Source organism: Podarcis pityusensis (assembly GCF_964106645.2).
Source record: "Podarcis pityusensis genome assembly, chromosome: 10".
Lineage (NCBI taxonomy): Eukaryota > Metazoa > Chordata > Lepidosauria > Squamata > Lacertidae > Podarcis > Podarcis pityusensis.
The window spans coordinates 6,187,587-6,208,627 of record NC_138035.1 but is presented as its reverse complement, the minus strand read 5'-3'; the positions used below and the strand labels follow the sequence as shown (position 1 = coordinate 6,208,627).

At 44.0% G+C, this 21,041-nt stretch overlaps 1 protein-coding gene across 1 annotated transcript in view; it reads right to left on the bottom strand.

Moving 5' to 3' along the window:
- STRIP2 (striatin interacting protein 2) overlaps positions 1–21,041 on the bottom strand; it is an 80,428-nt gene that overhangs the window by 29,253 nt on the left and 30,134 nt on the right. The window contains exons 3-8 of the mRNA XM_081022772.1: positions 12,595–12,669; positions 11,912–12,046; positions 11,428–11,548; positions 8,993–9,061; positions 7,816–7,922; positions 1,206–1,333 (exon numbers count right to left, since the gene is read on the bottom strand). Of these exons, the coding sequence (XP_080878898.1) occupies positions 1,206–1,333; positions 7,816–7,922; positions 8,993–9,061; positions 11,428–11,548; positions 11,912–12,046; positions 12,595–12,669 (635 nt within the window). The remainder of the gene's footprint in view (positions 1–1,205; positions 1,334–7,815; positions 7,923–8,992; positions 9,062–11,427; positions 11,549–11,911; positions 12,047–12,594; positions 12,670–21,041) is intronic.

Genomic DNA, 21,041 nt, shown 5'->3' with positions numbered 1-21,041 from the left:
GAAGGTCAGCGGTTCAAATCCCCACGACGGGGTGAGCTCCCGTTGCTGGATAATTGCTCCTGCCAAGCTAGCAGTTCGAAAGCACGTCAAAGGTGCCAGAGGAGGGCAACCAAAATGGTCAAAGGCCTGGAAACGATGCCTTATGAGGAACGGCTAAGGGAGCTGGGCATGTTTAGCCTGGAGAAGAGGAGGTTAAGGGGTGATATGATAGCCATGTTCAAATATATAAAAGGATGTCATATAGAGGAGGGAGAAAGGTTGTTTTCTGCTGCTCCAGAGAAGCGGACACGGAGCAATGGATCCAAACTACAAGAAAGAAGATTCCACCTAAACCTTAGGAAGAACTTCCTGACAGTAAGAGCTGTTTGACAGTGGAATTTGCTGCCAAGGAGTGTGGTGGAGTCTCCTTCTTTGGAGGTCTTTAAGCAGAGGCTTGACAACCATATGGCAGGAGTGCTCTGATGGTGTTTCCTGCTTGGCAGGGGGTCGGACTCGATGGCCCTTGTGGTCTATTCCAATTCTATGATTCTATGATTCTAAGTGCAAGTAGATAAATAGGTATCGCTCCGGTGGGAAGGTAAACGGCGTTTCCGTGCGCTGCTCTGGTTCGCCAGAAGCGGCTTAGTCATGCTGGCCACATGACCCAGAAGCTGTATGCCGGCTCCCTCGGCCAATAAAGCGATCTGAGCGCCGCAACCCCAGAGTCGGTCACGACTGGACCTAATGGTCAGGGGTCCCTTTACCTTTATAATCTAGTTGGCCTCTGTTATTTTCTCCTACCAATAGGTAAAGGGAAAGGGATCCCTGACCATTGGCCAGCATGACTAAGCTGCTTCTGGCAAAACAGAGCAGCGCACAGAAACGCTGTTTACCTTCCCACCGTAGAGGTACCTATTTATCTACTTGCACTTTGACGTGCTTTCGAACTGCTAGGTTGGCAGGAACCCATTAAGGACTCTATATGTGCTCTTGGGTACCCCAGAAGGGAAAGAGAGCAGTTTTTTTTCTTATCACATAAGGAAACTGAGCTCTGAGTAAGCGCCTGGAACCCCCGACATCTCTTGCCGCTCGGAGACCGGGGTGGCACGTAACGGAGCGCTTTTTCTTTGAGACCTACGGCAGGCGTGATTTGCCACACGCCACAAACACGCGTCGCTTGAGCCAGAGTTGCTCCTGTCGAAAGGCAAGCTCAGAACCTCACTCACCACGAGGACCTTCCAGAGCAAAAGCAAGACTTTCTTCATGGGGAAGTGGGGAGCATGTCCGCTGCAGAACTTGGTCACCATGGTGAAAAGAAGGAGTGCAAAAGGCTCCTCACCGTGCAGAGGAAAACCTAGGAGGGTGAGGTGGGGAGACACAAGTCAAAAGGGGGGGGGGTGTTGGAGGGCTATGGATGCAATACAAATGCAATAGGAAGGAAGAAGGAAGTCAGATTAGCCTCAGCCAGAGCCAGGGCCTTTTCAGCACTGGCCCCGACTTGGTGGAACGCTCTGTCTCATGAGACCAGGGCCCTGCAGGATCTGATTTCTTTCCGCAGGGCCTGTAAGACAGAGTTGTTCCGCTTGGTCTTTGGCTTGGAATCAACTTGATCCCCTTCCCCTCTTTCTTCTTTCCTTTCTCTTTCTGTGATGGAACTCCTATTTGGGGACTTCCCTGGCTTTTTCCTGGCCCACGTAGGACCAGTCTGGATAGTTGGCCTTGGTGAAGACTTGACGTTTTCATCCCCCTAAAAGTTTTTGATTTGAGTTTCTACTGAAATGAGGCTGCATTTTAATGTTGCATTTTAATCTTGTTTTTAAGTTGTATTTTAATCAACTGTTTTATACCTGGTGTTAGCTGGCCTGAGCCCCGTCTTGGCTGGGGAGGGCCGGGTATAAATGAAATTTATTATTATTATTATTATTAATTAATAGTGGTAGAGACATGTACTGGACCGTCCACAAGTCGTTCTCTTTATATGTTCTTCCCAATCCTTCCCCAGTGTTGTTGTTATCCTATTTTCCTATTCGCTTGCGAATGAGGTCTCCAAATGACTTCCATTTAAATGCAAGGGTCTTTTTAGTGAAACTTCCGGGTTAGCGCCTCCGGTAATGGCTGAATTCCTCTGACCGGGAGGAATTCGCTTCGTGGAAATTAGGGTCCGACCGCCACGGCGAAGGCGGGGACCCACAAAAAACCACAGGTGGGAGAAGCCTGTGAACGTGGGATTCGGCTGGCACCTTTTGCGCCTCCCCTACTCGCGGGGAAACCCGGTTTCGGGGATCCGGAGCGACGTGGGGTGAGTGGCGCGGTGCTTCGAATTGACTGCTTCTTTCACGGAGTGAAGCCGCATTGCTGTTGCCGGAGAGCGCTGACTTTTTCCTGTGGACAATTCGATTTTAAAACAACTACCTGTGAGTAGAACGGAAAATTGGATTTTTAAACGTCTTAATTTGGTACCGAAACGGGGAGGTTTCAAACAGGAAGTCCGCCTTCCCCTTTTGTAAATAGACTGGAGCAAAAAAGCTGCAAGCTAAAGTCTTGGAAAGCTTTCCATAAAGGATTAAACTTCCATCGGCTAAAATCATCAAACCCCCCTTGGAAGCAGGAGGAGAGGGGGGAATTTTTAGACCGCGCAAGCCTGCAGGAGAGAGTGAAGAAAGTCAAATTACCACCGCTCTGAACCTGGAAACGGGCTGCTAGTAGGACTGAAGTTTGGGATATGTTCATTGACTGTGAATAGATCATTTATTGACAGTAAGTTAAAGAAGAGAAATACATTGTTTCCATTGTCTCCTTCTGCGTTTAAAAAGGAGTAAATGTAATTGAAAATTGAAACTAACTTTATTGTTTGAATTGTGCTTAAAAGGATTGATACAAATAGAAATTGTTTCCCCCTAGAGGAAGCTTTTGAAATTGTTACATGAGTTGAGTGGGGAATTTCCAGCTGTAAGACAAGACCGTGAGAATCTGGGATTGACCTTGGACTGTTAAGAATGTTGACAGAAGAAGCCTTAGTGGTTGCATTATGTAAGATTAATGACTCCCTGGAACAGCTCCAGAGGAAGACAGATGTGACAATTATAAAAATTGATAACTTGGAACAAAAAGTGACTAATTTTGGACAAAAAGTGAATATTAATACAGAAGCTATTCAGGAATCGATACAGGGATCTACCTTGACGTGGCAAATTGAGGAGAAGGCGGGGGAGAAAGTTGTTAGAGCCCCAGCCTCACAGATGCAATTTGATGACTATAAGTGGATGCCTTTTATGACGGAATCTAGAGAAAGCCAGACGTTGAGGATTGGAGCCCCGCTTGGACTGGAGAAGGAAAGTTGGATAGATCCCTTCATGCAGGGATTCATTGACTTTTGGGACTTGGACTTGGGTCAGGAGGAGACTGGAGTTGTGGGGACTGCTATACTTGGAGGAACTTTGAAATACAACTGGAAATACCTTGTGAATTTTAGTTTTAACTATGGAGATCTGGCTGATTTGTTGAGAAGGAATAAAAACATTGCTAGTTGGGAATTTCCTCGAGATTTACTTTTCAGCATCAGAGGAAGGAAAATAAGAACAAGATCAGGAGAAGACAAAGTAAAGTGCATGTATAAACATGAAGAAGACTCGCAGAAGGGACTTGGAAAAGAGTTAAGATCACCAGAAGATCACCAGGTTGATGGACTATATGGAATTGACGGAAATGACTGGCAGAATCCGAGACCAGGGAGAAGAGACGGTGGAAGAATATTGGAAAAAGTTTAAAATCTATATATGGAAATAATGTAAAATTAATGAATGTTAGAAAAATGTTGGAAGGAAATTATATGGCTTTAGTAGAAATGCTTTAAGGAATTAAACATAAATAAGTATTATAATTTTAATGGAAAATAAGGTTAAAATATGTTAAGATAATCATATGACAGAAAATAGAGAAAGATGGAAAGGATTTGCTGAAACAATTAATAGAAATGGAATACAAAAAGGGAGGTGAGAGGAGGTCGATGAAACAAGGGAATGAAAGAGAGGATATTGAGATGGGATGATGTGTGTTTTTTGAACTGTTTTTGCTTTTGCTTTGTTTAATGTGTTAATGTTGTGTTGTGTATTGTTTATATATTGTACTGTATGTTTTTTTCTTCTTTTTTCTTCTTTCTTTTTTGTAAGGTTTAAAAATAATAAATATTATTTTAAAAGAAAAAAAGCAAGGGTCTTTTTAGTGGTGGCTCCCCTTTCGTGGAATGCTCTCCCCAGGGAGGCTCACCTGACACCATCATTATATCTCTTTAGTCACCAGGCAAAATCTTTCCTCTGTAAACAGGCCCTTGGCCTTTAACTGTCTGTGGCCTTGGTAATGCTTCTAGTAATCGCATATAAATAAAAATTATAAAATTGCATTTTAACCTGTATTTTAAATTGGTTCCCCCCCTCCATTATGTTTTTACTGTGATTTTTTTGGTGTTAGCCGCCCTGAGCCCAGCTCTGGCCGGGGATGGCGGTGTATAAATAAATTTATTATTATTATTATTATTATTATTATTATTAGACTACAGCTGCACGGATGTTATTGGCCCAGAGATGGAAAGAAGCTAAAGTCCCGATCAAAGAAGAATGGCAGATCAAGTTGATGGATTATGCTGAAATGGCTAAAATGTCCGGAAGAATCAGAAATCAGGAAGACCAAAATTTTAATAAGGAATGGGGGGAATTGATAACTTATCTCAAAAACCATTACAAACAGTTAAAATTGTTAGTAGGATTTGAATAACACTTGTAGTTTAATGGTGAATTTTGGATACAACGGAGAGGTAAAAGATTTGGATTATTATAAAAGATGCAGGAGAAAATGATTAACAATAGGACCCACAAACAGTTTGCCGCATTGATTCCAGATCTTCCCCATCAACTTTGCCAACTCTATGTATTCCACCATCTTGACCTGCCATTCTTCCAATGTTGGAATTTCCATTTCTGAGCCAGATGTATCCTTGCAGTCGTTGTGGCGTACATAAACAAATTTACATCTTTCTCTTTTATTAATTTCCTCTCGGACTGGAGCAAATTTGTATTTTATGTGGAAGAACATTGTAAACATCCGAAAACGTTTGTAGGCTTGAGTTGAAATGTTTTGTAATATGAAAATAAGGAACCGATTAACATATAAAGAGGTGAAATATAAAAAGAAGATAGAAGGTAAAAAAGTGGCTATAGAAATGCTAAGAATTTAGCAAAGATGTTTGGAAGTCAGAAAGAGGGAGGGAAGGAGGTCGATGCTCAGTTTGAGCAATGATTTAAGTTACAGAATTATGTAACAGAATGTGAATATGATAAATATGGAAAACTCAATAAAAATTACTATAAAAATAAAAAATAAGCAAAACGAAAATCAATAGGACCCACAAAAGGGAGGAGGGAAGTCCAGGAGATTATCTGGAATCTTGTTTCTATGTTGTATATACAACTGTAAAATTTTAATATGAAAAACCGAATAAATAAATTTATTTAAGGCCAAAAATTTGAAATTACAAGAAGTGCCAACAGTGGAGGAATGGCAGATGAAGATGATGGACTTTTGGGAGCTAGCTGATCTGACCGGAAGAGTCCGCGACCAGAAGGAGGAGGAGTACCAGGAGGAATGGAGGAAATTCAAAGACTATTTAGCTAAATATGCTAAGATAATTTAAATAGAATTACTTGCGAGCATCAGATTGGCCTAGGATTAAAATAAGCGATGTTGTAGAATATTATGGTTTAAAAAAAAATGGAAAGAAAAAAAGATGTTAATTGACTAAGTAAATTTTATGTGAAAATAGTTTTGGAAAACTGCTACAATGATTTATATGGAAACTCAGTGAGGGGGACTTGACACCTAACAATGTGAACAAAAGTGGAATTATTACAGGTAGGATAAACGTTTGCTTGTTTTCTTTTTGATGTTTTCTTTTTATTTGTTTGTTATAAATTTGGAAAACTAATAATTTTTTTTTGACACAATATTGACTTTGAGAGATGGGAAGTAATGTGAAGAGAATTTAATGAAAATGATGTACCATTGGTACATTACCCAGAGTAAGCTGGCCAAAATGTATAGGTGCCAGGACAAATTATGTTGGAAATGTAAGGTGAAGGAAGGGAACTTCCTACATATGGGTGGTCCTGTGCTAAGGTCAAGGCTTTCTGGGACATCATTTACAATGAATTAAAAAAATATATTAAAATATAACTTCAGCAAAAAAAACAGAGGCATTCTTATTAGGGCTAATTGATGAAGAAATTAAGAAAAAAGATGTAAATTTATTTATGTATGCCACAACAGCAGTGAGAATCCTCTTGGCTCCAACGTGGAAGCAGCAAGAGATCCCTACATTGGAAGACTGGAGAATATAAATGGTAGAATTTGTGGAGTTGGCGAAGCTGACAGGGAGAATCAGGAATCAGGAAGAAAAATATCAAAAGGACTGGAGCAAATTTATTTATTATTTGAAAGTGAAAGAATGGGTTTCTGTGCAGTCAGTTTGAAACGGGACCCAAAACCCCCCTTTTCTTCTTTCTCCCAAGGGAGCATTTCTAAAATGCATTAACTTGAGCTGGTGAGCAAATGCATAACAAGGACACAGCTGTATAAACAAAGCTCTCTCCTTTATCAGTCACGGCAAAGGATGATCTTGGCTGTTCCAGTGGAGTAGGGATGACATGTCTGGGTCTTATCTTACCACACTCTGACGCACAGACCTAGTCCAGGAACAGCGCCACAGTGTGTTCTTGGAGTTGGTGACCTCTTGCTCCAAGATAAGAGCATAGGAATAGGAATACCCTTTTATGGCCAGGAGTACAGGAAGGAAAACCCTTTTATGGTCAGGAGTACAGGAAGGAATACCCTTTTATGGTCAGGAGTACAGGAAGGAATACCCTTTTATGGTCAGGAGTACAGGAAGGAATACCCTTTTATGGTCAGGAGTACAGGAAGGAATACCCTTTTATGGTCAGGAGTACAGGAAGGAATACCCTTTTATGGTCAGGAGTACAGGAAGGAAAACCCTTTTATGGTCAGGAGTACAGGAAGGAATACCCTTTTATGGTCAGGAGTACAGGAAGGAATACCCTTTTATGGTCAGGAGTACAGGAAGGAATACCCTTTTATGGTCAGGAGTACCGGAGCAGGAACATCTGTGATGTCAACCTGCGTGTATAAGCTGATGTGGCTGGATTCCTGGGGAAGGGGGGAGAGGGTGCCTGGAGGATATATATACTGCATGAAATTTCTCATTTCTTTGGACTTGCTGTGGACTGACCACGCAAGTGCCTTTCTACTGCTCCGGAGAGCAGGAATAAAGAACTCTTTCTCTGAACCAACCCTCGGTGTCATTTGACTTCCTGCCTCCTGTCTGGGAGCAACGCAGAGCCCACCAATTGGTAAAGTCTAATAAGGCTACAAAAGAAAACTGTACTCATTTAAAAACGTTTGTAGCATTAACGTGAAATGTTTTGTAATGTGAAATTATGATGCTGATTTATAAATAAGAATGTGATTTCTTAAGGTGATTATAGATAAAGAAGTGATTACGGGAATGCGAAAGATATGTTATAGGCTATAGGGATGCCAGAAAGAGAGGTAGAAGGAAGTCAAAGCTCACTTTGAGCAAATAAGATGTTGCGAATATGTGTATTGTATTGAATTAAAATGGAAAAATTCAATAAAAAATTATGTTAATTATTTTGGGGGGGGGGGGAATTAAATAAATTTATTTTAAAAAGGTAATGATTCTAGACTACACAGAGGGAGGAGAAGAAAGCCCCCCCCCCGTGCCCAATCAGAGAATTGACAAAAACCTACTGAGTTCAGTCCTGAACGTATCACGGGCGGCCTTCCACGTTGGGGGGTCCGTTTCCATCTCCACGCGCATTGCTTCCACCATTAGGTACATGACGCTCAACAACACCCTGACGGGAAAGCAGAGAGGAGAAATCAATGTCCCGAACCACAGGAAGGGAGGCGAAAAATGCCTCGCCCACTTGGGGCACCAGCCCCGCCCACCAGGGGTACAGGTGACCCTGAACCCATTGCCCACCCCAAGAGAATGAGGCCCCCCAACGAAAAAAATATTCCCAGCAAGAACTTCTCAAGTCCAAAAGCCAAAAAGGAGCCCTGGGGGAAAAGATTGGAAGAATGGCCACTGGTCCCATCACCTCCTGGCAAATAGAAGGGGAAGAAATGGAGGCAGTGAGAGATTTTATTTTCTTGGGCTCCATGATCACTGCAGATGGTGACAGCAGCCATGAAATTAAAAGACGCCTGCTTCTTGGGAGAAAAGCAATGACAAACCTAGACAGCATCTTAAAAAGCAGAGACATCACCTTACCAACAAAAGTCCGTATAGTAAAAGCTATGGTTTTCCCAGTAGTGATGTATGGAAGTGAGAGCTGGACCATAAAGAAGGCTGATCGCCGAAGAATGGATGCTTTTGAATTCTGGTGCTGGAGGAGACTCTTGAGAGTCCCATGGACTGCAAGAAGATCAAACCTCTCCATTCTGAAGGAAATCAGCCCTGAGTGCTCACTGGAAGGACAGATCCTGAAGCTGAGGCTCCAGTACTTTGGCCACCTCATGAGAAGAGAAGACTCCCTGGAAAAGACCCTGATGTGGGGAAAGATGGAGGGCACAAGGAGAAGGGGACGACAGAGGACGAGATGGTGGGAGAGTGTTCTCGAAGCTACAAAGATGAGTTTGACCAAACTGCGGGAAGCAGTGGAAGACAGGAGTGCCTGGCGTGCTCTGGTCCAGGGGGTCACGAAGAGTCGGACACGACTAAACAACAACGACAAACCTGGGGGGGGGTGCTAGTGGGATTACCTGGGGGGTGCTAGGAGGCCAGGGAGGTAGCAAGGAGTGGTGGAGGTGCAGATGGCTGAATCAAGCTCATCTGATTGGAATTTGAAGAAATGTGCAATTAATTGTTTTGAATTTTACTGGGTCGTTTACCAACAGTCCCAGGGCAACATCAGTGACTCACCTGAGCTCAGTGCTATCAGCCAGAGAGATTGCTGGCTTCCTCAAGGCGCTCCCAGATGCTTGGCTGTTGCTGGAATACACAGAAAAGATCGAGTAAAATACCACCAAATTGTTCCTTCTGGAGACTTTAGATTGGGGATGGGGGGCGGAATCACTGGCAGTTAATTGTACCCTGGCAGATGGCTTGCAATTGCCGGACTTGGGAAAAGCATCCGTCTCCTGCTAGCAGATGGAGGGGAAGTACAACAATCCCGGAACGTGGCAGCTTTTAAAATTATTTTTAAATTATTATTTCTGACGACCAGGGTGAGCCAGCATGGCCAAATTTTAATCACCACCTCGCCGCCACGAACCGCTTCTGAGACCCTTCCCTATGCAAACCATCAGAGGCGAAGTGAGTCAGCGTATGAGAGAGAGAGAGCCTTTTTAGTGGTGGCCCTCAGAATGACAGCCAGGGAAATTATTTATTATTTCTTCAGTTTCTATCCCAGCTGTCCTCCAAGGAATTCAGGGTGGCAAACATCTCCCCGTTTTATCCCACCACTGCCCCCATCACTGACCGCAAGCACCAAAGGCCATTTCACTTTAGGACCACCTTGCCCCACATGAACCAATTTCCTTATCGTTCCCACACTGGCAAAGATATTTTTTTTGTTTCCTTGGGCATTTGGGCAACACTGGGGACTGGACATATTTACTTTACATTTTAAACATGTGTAAGTTATTTTCTAAACTGCATTCAATCCATCTCGTAAATCACTTCCGGACTTTTCGCGGTGCGGAAAGCGATTCATAATTTCACATAAAGCTATTGCTGTTTTAGAATTGCATTTGCTTTGTTGCTGTTATTTTTTACTAAAATCTGGGGTTTTTTGGAGGGGGGTCGTTTGTTTATGGAAAAGCAGGATATAAATATTCATGCGAAATATAAATAGTGGGGAAAGAACGAGTGACATGCAAAACTGAACTGGCATGATGGATCCAAGTCCCAAAGTCCTTTAACCTGCCCCTGTGTGGACACACCAGGTTTGATGCTAGGTGTGGCAGCCAAAAATTTGCTCAGCACCGTTCCTCACCTCCTGGCCCCTGCCGCCTCAGGCAGTTGTCCCACTTTAGCCAATAAAGGTAAAGGGACCCCTGACCATTAGGTCCAGTCGTGGCCGACTCTGGGGTTGCAGCGCTCATCTCGCTTTATTGGCCGAGGGAGCCGGCGTACAGCTTCCGGGTCATGTGGCCAGCATGACTAAGCCGCTTCTGGCGAACCAGAGCAGCACACGGAAACACTGTTTACCTTCCCACCGGAGCGGTACCTATTTATCTACTTGCACTTTGACGTGCTTTCGAACTGCTAGGTTGGCAGGAGCAGGGATCGAGCAACGGGAGCTCACCCCGTCATGGGGATTCGAACTGCCAACCTTCTGATCGGCAAGCCCTAGGCTCTGTGGTTTAACCCACAGCGCCACCCGCGTCCTTACTTTAGCCTATAGTAGGGCTTTTATATGTAATGCCCTAGCTATGCGAGAGAGCAGCCACTCCATAATTTGTCAAGCTCTTCCTCCTCAATGGCACCAACTAGACTACAGAATCTGGCTGCTCATGAGTGCATGAGTGTGTGTTGGGGGGGAATATAATAATAATAATAATAATAATAATAATAATAATAATAATAATTTATTATTTATACTCCACCCATCTGGCTGGGTTTCCCCAGCCACTCTGATAGTTGTTCTTCTCTTTGACATCTGGTGGGAGGGCGTTCCACAGGGCGGGCGTCACCACCAAGAAGGCCCTCTGCCTGGTTCCCTGTAACTTGGCTTCTCGCAGTGAGGGAACCGCCAGGAGGCCCTCAGCGCTGGACCTCAGTGTCCAGGTAGAACGATGGGGGTGGAGATGCTCCTTCAGATATACTGGACCGAGGCCGTTTAGGGCTTTTTAAAGGTCAACACCATGGAAACGTACTGGGAGCCAATGGAGGTCTTTCAGGACCAGTGTTATATGGTCTCAGCAGCCAGTCCCAGTCACCCATCTGGCTGCCACATTCTGGATTAGTTGTAGTTTCTGGGTCACCTTCAAAGGTAGCCCCACATAGAGCGCATTGCAGTAGTCCAAGCAGATCTTTGACAGTTCTGCTGCCACTAAAACATTTTTTGCATCCCTCAAACCCCTCATCCGGCGACCAGGATGGTCCCCGATGCGTTGTCCACCATTGCTTCACCTACCCAGTCCTTGCACAGGTTGCTCTCACCACACCATAGCCTGCAGCAATGAGTTCCACAGGTCAGTCTGTGAGTTTTTGTGAAGCAGAACTCCCCCTCCCCAATGCACACCTGATTTATTTATTTTTAAAAAATTGAAATAGCAATTTCCAGGAACAGAGTCAAAAGGAGCCCGCACTAAAATGCCAGCTTCAGATCCTGTTTTCAGAAGATATCTTACGCCATCTCCATGTTCAGCAACTCCAGGAAGGCAGTGAAGGTCCCCATCTGGTACAGGAGGAAGTTGTTGTGCCGGGACCAGCGGAGGACATCTGCCTCTGTGTCGCACTCCCCAAAGACCCCTGGAAAGAAGAGAGGAGGGGAGGAAAAAAGCCAGTAAGGGAGGGGGGCATGAGACATGAGAAGATGCTGTCAATTTGCATTTCTAAGTACAGAATGTATTGATCTGGTGTGCAGAGATCTTCCCTATTCTACTTAGCTCAAGAGGCTTCTGGAAGGTTTCTTTCTATGTGAAAGAAGCAGGCAGAAGGTTTCTGATGTTTGGGTTATTCCTTCCGGGAAGCTGAGTACAGCTGGTACCTGTGATTTTGGCTTGTGTTCAATAATACGTTTCATCTACTTTCTCTTAAAGAGAAAATGTTCTGCCCCAAAAGCACGCTGCATTTGGGCTGCTGTTTCCACCCAGATCAAGACGACTTGGTTACCTTGTGCCAAGTAGAGGATCGCCCGGGCGACTTTCAGCCTCTTCTCTCTGTTGACTACTTCCAGCCCATCCAGCAGCCGCATCACATAGGCCTTCTGCTGAGCCACGTCCAGCTCCGACCACTGCTTGTCCTTCACTGTCGGAAAAGAAGGACCCAAAAAACCAAAGTCTGAACATCACTGCCAAATGCCGCCCCCCTTTTCCCTAGCCCCTTTCCAGGAGTTCAGCTAACTCCACCGGGAGTTCCCTGGTTGGCACTGAACCATGGCAGGGCCTTTTCAGCAGTGGCTCCCTGCTCGTGGCATGCCTTCCCTGGCAAGGTGCGCCTGTCTCCATCGCTATTAACTTTCAGGAGAAATGAGAAAACATTCCAAAGGGGTCTGAACTTCAATGTCTAAAACTCCTGGTAGAGGACAAGGACCTAGAGTTCACACTAAGGGTGGCCAAATTCTGTGCGACTGCCGTAAAACTTAGGGAACAAGCTGTACTACCAAAATGATTAAGGTTTTAAATGACAATTTTAGGTTATATTTTAGTGATCAAGATTTTTAACTGCCGCTATATCTGAATTGTCTGTTATACCCAACTGCAATTCAATGTATTCCTGTTGTGTTTTACGATTTTCCCGATATTGTAAGTGAGCCGGAATTGGTCTGGGACCGTAATAATAAAATTCAAAGATACCTTGTGTTTGGAAATCCTCCTCAAAGCACCTCCTGTTAGCGGCAAACTCTGGCTCCTCCGTGTAGCTGTACAGTTCTGTCGGAGAAGGGGGAAAGAGGGGGAGACGAATTAGCACCTGCCAGCGCCACCGTCCCTGCCTGTTATGTACTGAAGTTCTCATCCTGGGCCAGCAGGGGGATACTGTAGATAGCTATGCAAATGAAGGATCGAAAGTGACGTTCAGTGATTGGATAGTTTTAGAAAGTTGTTACAGTTGCGTTGTACTGGAGCTCTATATAAGCAGGCTGGCTGAACCCTTCAGTTCAGTTCTGTTCTGGCCTGTGAATAAACAAGAGCTGTTTGAAGAATTGCTGTGTCGTCTGATATGTTCACCCACAACTTAACACTGCCCATCCTAAGAGCAGGGCAAGCAAGGTAGCTCAGTGGGTAGAGCATGAGACTCTTCATCTCAGCGCCGTGGGTTCGAGCCCTATGTTGGGCAAGAGATTCCTGCACTGCAGGGGGGTGGGCTAGAGGACCCTCAGGGTCCCTTCCACATCTACAATCCTAGGATTCTTTAAAAAATAAATAAAAATAATTTTATTTATAGTTTCCATTAATATATGTTTCAATAGTTTAACAACAGTTCTAACTTAATGTGCAGGAAATGATAAGAATAAATTTAATGAACCACAGAAAGAGGAGGAAGGAAGGTTTGAAAGAGGCCTAGGCAAACTCGGCCCTCCAGATGTTTTTTTTCTTCTCAAAAATTTTATTGATTTTCCAAAATTTTAAACAAACAAACAAACAAAAATCATAACTGAACTTGATCCAATCTTAGTAAGATTGTTAAATGATTTCCTCAAATTCCCTTGACTGAATTTCATTATATATCATTGTAACGGTTTTCCAAAATAAAATCTCATAAAATTTACTTAATCCTCTTAACATCTTTGTCTCTTTTCATCTTAACTTTAAACATGTTATTCTATAACTTCACATATTTAAATCCTTAGCCTATCTATTATTTTGCAAGTGATTCTATTTAATTTATCTTAGCATATTTGAGTAAATAGCCTTTGAAATTCTTCCATTCTTCCTGGTGCTCCTCCTCCTTCTGGTCCGGCCCTCCAGATGTTTTGGGACTACAACTCCCATCATCCCTGACCACTGGTCCTATTAGCTAGGCATGATGGGAGTTGTAGTCCCAAAACATCTGGAGGGCCGAGTTTGCCTATGCCTGGTTTGAAATGCGAGAACTACAATTCTACGATTCTAACCCATGGCTTTCCAGGTGATGCTTTTAGATCCATCCAAAACAATGGCCATCGCTGCCTCTTGTGGCAATGAGTTCCACAGATGCGCTACATGAAGAAGTATTTCCTCTTATCTGTCCTTTCTTTTGTCAGTTTTTTTCAGCCTTTGCTCCTAGGGGAGTCGCTCTGTCTCCATGACCCTTTCGGTTGCCCCATTCCAAGTCTGCGATATCTATTCCAAGGTGAGGCGACCCGAACCACACACAATATTCCAAATGCCTTCGCAGCGCAGACTTGCCCAATGGCATTATGGCATTGGCAGTTTAAATTTCGATTAGAAAGATGTTAAATTATTTTTGTATGCCACAACTGCTGCTCGTATTTTGTTAGCTAAAAAGTGGAAAGCACCAAGAATTACCAACGATAGAAGAATGGCAGATGAAGATGATGGATTTTTCGGAGCTAGCCGACCTAACCAGAAGAGTCTGCGACCAGAAGGAGGAGTATCAGGAAGAGTGGAATAAATTTAATGATTATCTAGTTAAATTTGTTAAGTTAAATTAACTGAAAACAACTTGCAGATACTTAATTGGCTTGGGAATTTATTTATGTCAAGTGATGAATTAATATGTTTAATTCCATAAGGTGAAGATTTACGGATATTAATGTTTAAGTCAAATTTCATAAGAATTGGGATTTGGAAAACCGTTAAAAGGACATGCAATGAAATTCAACCAAGGGGAAGCGAGGAGGTCACTTAACAAAGTTAATAAGTGTAATTTTCAATAAGGCTATGATTTGTGTTTGTCTTGTGTGTTTGTTTGTTTGTTTATAATATTGTGAAAACTAATAAAAATTTTTTGGAAAAAATAAATAAATTTCGATTATTTTCATTTGCTGCTTTGGGGAGAGGCCTTGGCACATGTGTGAACGAACGCGCACGCATGTTCATGCGACTGCCAATCCCTCTGCAAGAGGGACTTCCTATTTTTAGCTCAGGGGCCTCTTGTCGCTGGCGGGCTGGAATGCCTGTTGCAGGAGGGCAAATGGATTAGACAAATTCACTGGGGAGAAGGAAGGCTATAGGTGGCTCCTAGCCACAATGGCTATGCTCTGCCTTCCACAGTTGAAGGCAGCAACGCTTTTGAACCCCCGTTGCTGGAAACCTCAGAAGGGGAGAGTTGGTCTTGCGTTCAAATCCTGCTGGCGGGTTTCCCACAGGCAAGTGCTCAGCCACTGTGGGAGCAGGATGCTGGAGTAGTTGGGCCATTATACTGTTGTGTCCGACTCTTTGTGACCCCCTGGACCAGAGCACGCCAGGGACTCCTGTCTTCCACTGCCTCCCGCAGTTTGGTCAAACTCATATTAGTGGCTTCGAGAACACTGTCCCACCATCTCGTCTTCTGTCGTCCCCTTCTCCTTGTGCCTTCTCTTTCCCAACATCAGGGTCTTTTCCAGGGAGTCTTCTCTTCTCATGAGGTGGCCAAAGTCTTGGAGCCTCAGCTTCAGGATCTGTCCTTCCAGTGAGCACTCAGGTCTGATTTCCTTCAGAATGGAGAGGTTTGATCTTCTTGCAGTCCAGGGGACTCTCAAGAGTCTCCTCCAGCACCAGAATTCAAAAGCATCAATTATTCGGCGATCAGCCTTCTTTATGGTCCAGCTCTCACTTCCATACATCACTACTGGGAAAACCATAGCTTGAACTATACGGGCCTTTGTTGGCAAGGTGATGTCTCTGCTTTTTAAGATGCTGTCCAGGTTTGTCATCGCCTTTCTCCCAAGGAGCAGGCGTCTTTTAATTTCGTGGCTGCTGTCACCATCTGCAGTGATCATGGAGCCCGAGAAAGTAAAATCTCTCACTGCCTCCATTTCTTCCTCTTCTATTTGCCAGGAGATGATGGGCCCAGTGGCCATGATTCTTTTTTTGATGTTGAGCTTCAGCCCATATTTTGTGCTCTCCTTTTTCACCCTCATTAAAAGGTTCTTTAATTCCTCCTCGCTTTCTGCCATCAATGTTGTGTCATCTGCATATCTGAGGTTGTTGATATTTTAAAATATATATATATATATATATATATATATATATATATATATATATATATCCAAATCAGTAATTTCTGATATAACTGTAAAAACTACTCGGATAATTTATTATTCACAAAAAATAGTTGTAAATATTAAGATTATACCAGCAAGAACGAGCCTTTCTGTTAAAAATATATGATTTAAATCAAGTCTTACCAACTAGTGATTTAAATTGATTTGATTTAAATCAAATTCACCCTGGAAGGGACAGCAAGGGTCATCTAGCCCAACCCCGCGCAATGCAGGAATCTTTTTCCCGAAGTGAGGCTCTGACTCACAACCCTGAGATGCAGAGTCTCTCTCTTTTTTATATATATAAATTTTTATTGGAAATTTTATTTACAACATAAGATACACCCCCCACCCCCAATACAGAAATCCACCCTCATTAAACGTGAACATAACATACAATAAGCATAACATACAACAATACAAACAACCAAATAAAAGACTTCCTTTATCCTGTATCTGGGCTTCTTATTTACTTCTTATAAGCTGTTTCCTTTATGAGTAATTATTAAGATTTTTCTAATTATAACTTAAATATCCACAAAGTCTCCTGCAGACATTAATCGAAACAAGTCCAGGTATGTATTTTAGGGCAGTGTTTTGTGAAGTATTCTCTGCATTTTCCCCGTGCTTTTTGAAACTCTTGTCTTGTGTGATCTCTAATTGCCTCTGTTAATCTAGCCAGTTCAATATACTCTAACAGTTTGTCTTGCCATTCCTCTTTTGTTGGCACAGTTTCTTTTTCCCAGTTTTTAGCAATTAGGATCCTTGCCGCTCCTGTGGCATAGAGGAATATTTTCTGATCTTCTCTTGCTATGCCTGTGTCCGTTATCCCGAGTAGAAAAGCTTCTGTATTTTTCATAAGGTTATACTTAAACATTTTTTAAAGCTCGTCATATACTATGTTCCAGAAGCTTTTGATTTTTTCACAGGTCCACCAAACACGTATAAGTGTCCCCTCTGTTTTACCACACCTCCAGCACAGATTTGTTTCTGTCTTATACGTTTTAGCTATTTTGGTAGGTGTTAAGTACCATCTATGGGACGCGGGTGGCGCTGTGGGTTAAACCACAGAGCCTAGGGCTTGCCGATCAGAAGGTCGGCTGTTCGAATCCCCGCAACGGGGTGAGCTCCCGTTGCTCGGTCCCTGCTCCGGCCAACCTAGCAGTTCGAAAGCACATCAGAGTGCAAGTAGATCAATAGGTACCACTCTGGAGGGAAGGTAAACGGCATTTCCGTGCGCTGCTCTGTTTCGCTTCAAGCGGCTTAGTCATGCTGGCCACATGACCCGGAAGCTGTACGCCAGCTCCCTTGGCCAGTAAAGCGAGATGGGCGCCGCAACCCCAGAGTCGGCCGCGACTGGACCTAATGATCAGGGGTCCCTTTACCTTTCCCTAAGTACCATCTATAAAACATATTGATTGACCCTGGAATTCAGAATCTCGTGCTCTACCAACTGAGCTCCTCTGACTCCCAGGCCAAAAGAGCCAACTCAATGTCAGATGCTCCCAACAGTAGAAAATACACCCATGTTAGCAATTCCTGCTCATCCTTGGCAGGGCGGAAAACAGGCAAGATGCAGAAAGCCTATGAAGGGACACAGCCGGGCGAGGAAACAAGCACACAAACTGTGCTCTCTCTGATACATTGCAAAAGGTAAAGGGACCCCTGACCGTTAGGTCCAGTCGTGGCCGACTCTGGGGTTGCGGCGCTCATCTTGCTTTACTGGCCAAGGGAGCCGGCGTACAGCTTCCGGGTCATGTGGCCAGCATGACTAAGCTGCTTCTGGCGAACCAGAGCAGTGCACGGAAACGCCGTTTACCTTCCCGCCGGAGCGGTACCTATTTATCTACTTGCACTGGTGTGCTTTCGAACTGCTAGGTTGGCAGGAGCTGGGACGGAGCAACGGGAGCTCACCCCGTCGTGGGGATTCGAACCGCTGACCTTCTGATCAGCAAGTCCTAGGCTCAGTGGTTTAGACCACAGTGTGCTTTAAAATGCTAACATCTGCAAAAGTAACATGCAAAGGTCAGCTGTATATGGGGAAATTGCCTTGCAAAACTGTGTTGACTGGTTGATAGTAAAGGGACCCCTGACCATTAGGTCCAGTCGTGACCGACTATGGGGTTGCGGCACTCATCTCGCTTTATCGGCCGAGGGAGCCGGCGTACAGCTTCCGGGTCATGTGGCCAGCATGACTAAGCCGCTTCTGGCGAACCAGAGCAGCGCACGGAAACGCTATTTACCTTCCTGCCTATTTATCTACTTGCACTCTGACATGCTTTCGAACTGCTAGGTTGGCAGGAGCAGGGACCGGGCAACGGGAGCTCACTCCATCGCGGGGATTCGAACCGCCGACCTTCTGATCGGCAAGCTCTAGGCTCTGTGGTTTAACCGACAGCGCCACCCGCGTACGCTGACACCTGTCTTATTCTTCAGGACCCTCTGTCTCCCACTTCCTGGGTGGCATCGCGCCAATGTTGCCCAGAGTCCTCCCTTGCCAGCGTGACTGGCACACACTCGTCCACCGCGATCCTTGGAGATGCGGAGTTCTCTATAAATACACCGTAATATTATTACACATCCTCTTACTGACGATGTTGTGGTCCAAGAGTGACCTGGCATGCAACAGATGTCTATTTTAAAAGCAGTTGGGAAAGAGAGAGAGAGAGAGAGAGAGAGAGAGAGAGAGAGAGAGAGAGAGTTTTGCAATTAGTAGTTTTCTGGACACTGCAACTGAAATAAAGAAGGAATTTAAATTATTTGCAAAAAAAAGCGGGGAGGAGAGCTGTATAACTCGCTGCAGCAAAGGATTCCGGAGTGTTTGATCATTCAGTTGAATACTTGCAAAACTAACAGGGAGAATAAGAGGAAATACTATTCAAAAATTTAATAAAGAATGGTTAACTTTCAAAGAAGATCTTAAAAATCATACGGATAATGTAAGTTTCCTGACAGATATGGATTAAATCTTGAAAATTGAGGGAAGGCGTAGTAAAATCTGATTAGTTAAATGTAAGGAAAAGTAGAATAACTAATAGGAAATACGTACAGAGTTAAGATTGGCAATAAAGTATAAAGAGAAGAGTTGGAAGTCTAATATTTGTGGTGTACATGTAGGATATGTAGGTATGTTGGGTATGTATATAATGTATTGTAATGTATTGTATTTGTTAAGTTCTATGTACAGTGGTACCTCGCAAGACGAATGCCTCGCAAGACGAAAAATGCGCAAGACGAAAGAGTTTTCCATTTTTCGAGTCGTTCCACAAGACGAATTTCCCTGTGGGCTTGCTTCGCAAGACGAAACGTCTTGCGAGTTCTTGCAAGTTTGTTTCCTTTTTCTTAAAGCCGCTAAGCCGCTAATAGCCGTGCTTCGCGAGACGAAAAAACCGCAAGACGAAGAGACTCGCGGAACAGATTAATTTCGTCTTGCGAGGCACCACTGTAAAATGATGTATAATAAAGATTAAAAATTAAAAAAAAGAATTCTGGGGTGTACCTTTCGGAACTAAGAGTGAAATACTGCTGGAACTAAATATATTGCTGAATATATTGTCTTGGTAATAATAAAATAATGATTGTATTATCAAAGCACCAATTTATTTATTAAATATACTATTATGGAGCGCCTTTCATGCAAAACAACAAGGCAGCTTAAAGGATAAAATCAACGTAATAAAGCAGTAAAATAGCAAAAATGCATTAAATACAGCGACCGTACACACATGCAGATATCACAGAGATTTTAAAATGTCTAATAAGAGACAGTGCCAGAAATGCTTTGATGGTATCTAATGTGTCTATTCTATATAGAAGATTTTGGGGAGGAAGGGACTTATTAGGCCGTTCTTGTTTTTATTATGCATTTTGTGTTTTTATATTGTGATTTTATGTTGTGAACTGCCCTGGGACCTGTGGGTATAGGGTGGTATATAAATTCAGTGCTTTTTTTTAAAAAAAAGGTTTTGCGGTACTCTCATTTTCCTACTCATATTGAAATACTGCCCTTCAATGAGGCCAAACTTAGATTCACAAAATGTTTAGGGGTATGCGTACCCCCAGGAAAAAGAACTGTATAAATTTAACAACAATTTCCAGGTTTCACCTTCAGTGCAATAGAGAAAAAGCACGGTGTACATTTAAAAACACTACAAAAAAACAACAACAGAAAGAGCAATTCAGATAATCCCAGCCAAGGGTTTAACGATAATCTAGCTCGCGTTATGCGTGGAAACGGAAGGGTGTTGTGGGATGAGTGTTCAGACCCCTGGGCTCTCACTTGTGGGGTGCCTCAGGGTTCCGTCCTCTCCCCCATGCTTTTTAATATCTATACGAAGTCGCTGGGAGAGATCATCGAGGGTTTAGGTTGGGTGTCCATCAATGTGCGGATGATGCCCAGCTCTACCTCTCTTTCAAATCGGAACCAGTGAAGGCGGTGAAGGTCCTGTGTGAGTGTCTGGAGGTGGTTGGAGGATGGATGGCGGCTACAATATTGAGGTTGAATCCTGACAAGACAGAAGTACTGTTTTTGGGTGACAGGAGGTGGGTGGGTGTGGAGGACTCCCTGGTCCTGAATGGGGTCACTGTGCCCCTGAAGGACCAGGTGTGCAGCCTGGGAGTCATTCTGGACTCACAGCTGTCCATGGAGGCACAGGTCAATTCTGTGTCCAGGGCAGCTGTTTATCAGCTCCATCTGGTATGCAGGATGAGACCCTCCCTGCCCGCGGACTGTCTCGCCAGAGTGGTGCATGCTCTGGTTATCTCCCGCTTGGAATACTGCAATGCGCTCTATGTGGGGCTACCTTTGAAGGTGACCCGGAAACTACAACTAATCCAGAATGCGGCAGCTAGACTGGTGCGGCCGCCAAGACCACATAACACTGGTCCTGAGAGATCTGCATTGGCTCCCAGTATGTTTCTGAGCACAATTCAAAGTGTTGGTGCTGACCTTGAAAGCCCTAAATGGCCTCGGTCCAGTATACCTGAAGGAGCGTCTCCACCCACATCGTTCAGCCCGGACACTGAGGTCCAGCGCCAAGGGCCTTCTGACGGTTCCCTCACTGCGAGAAGTAAAGCTACAGGGAACCAGGCAGAGGGCCTTCTCGGTGGTGGCAC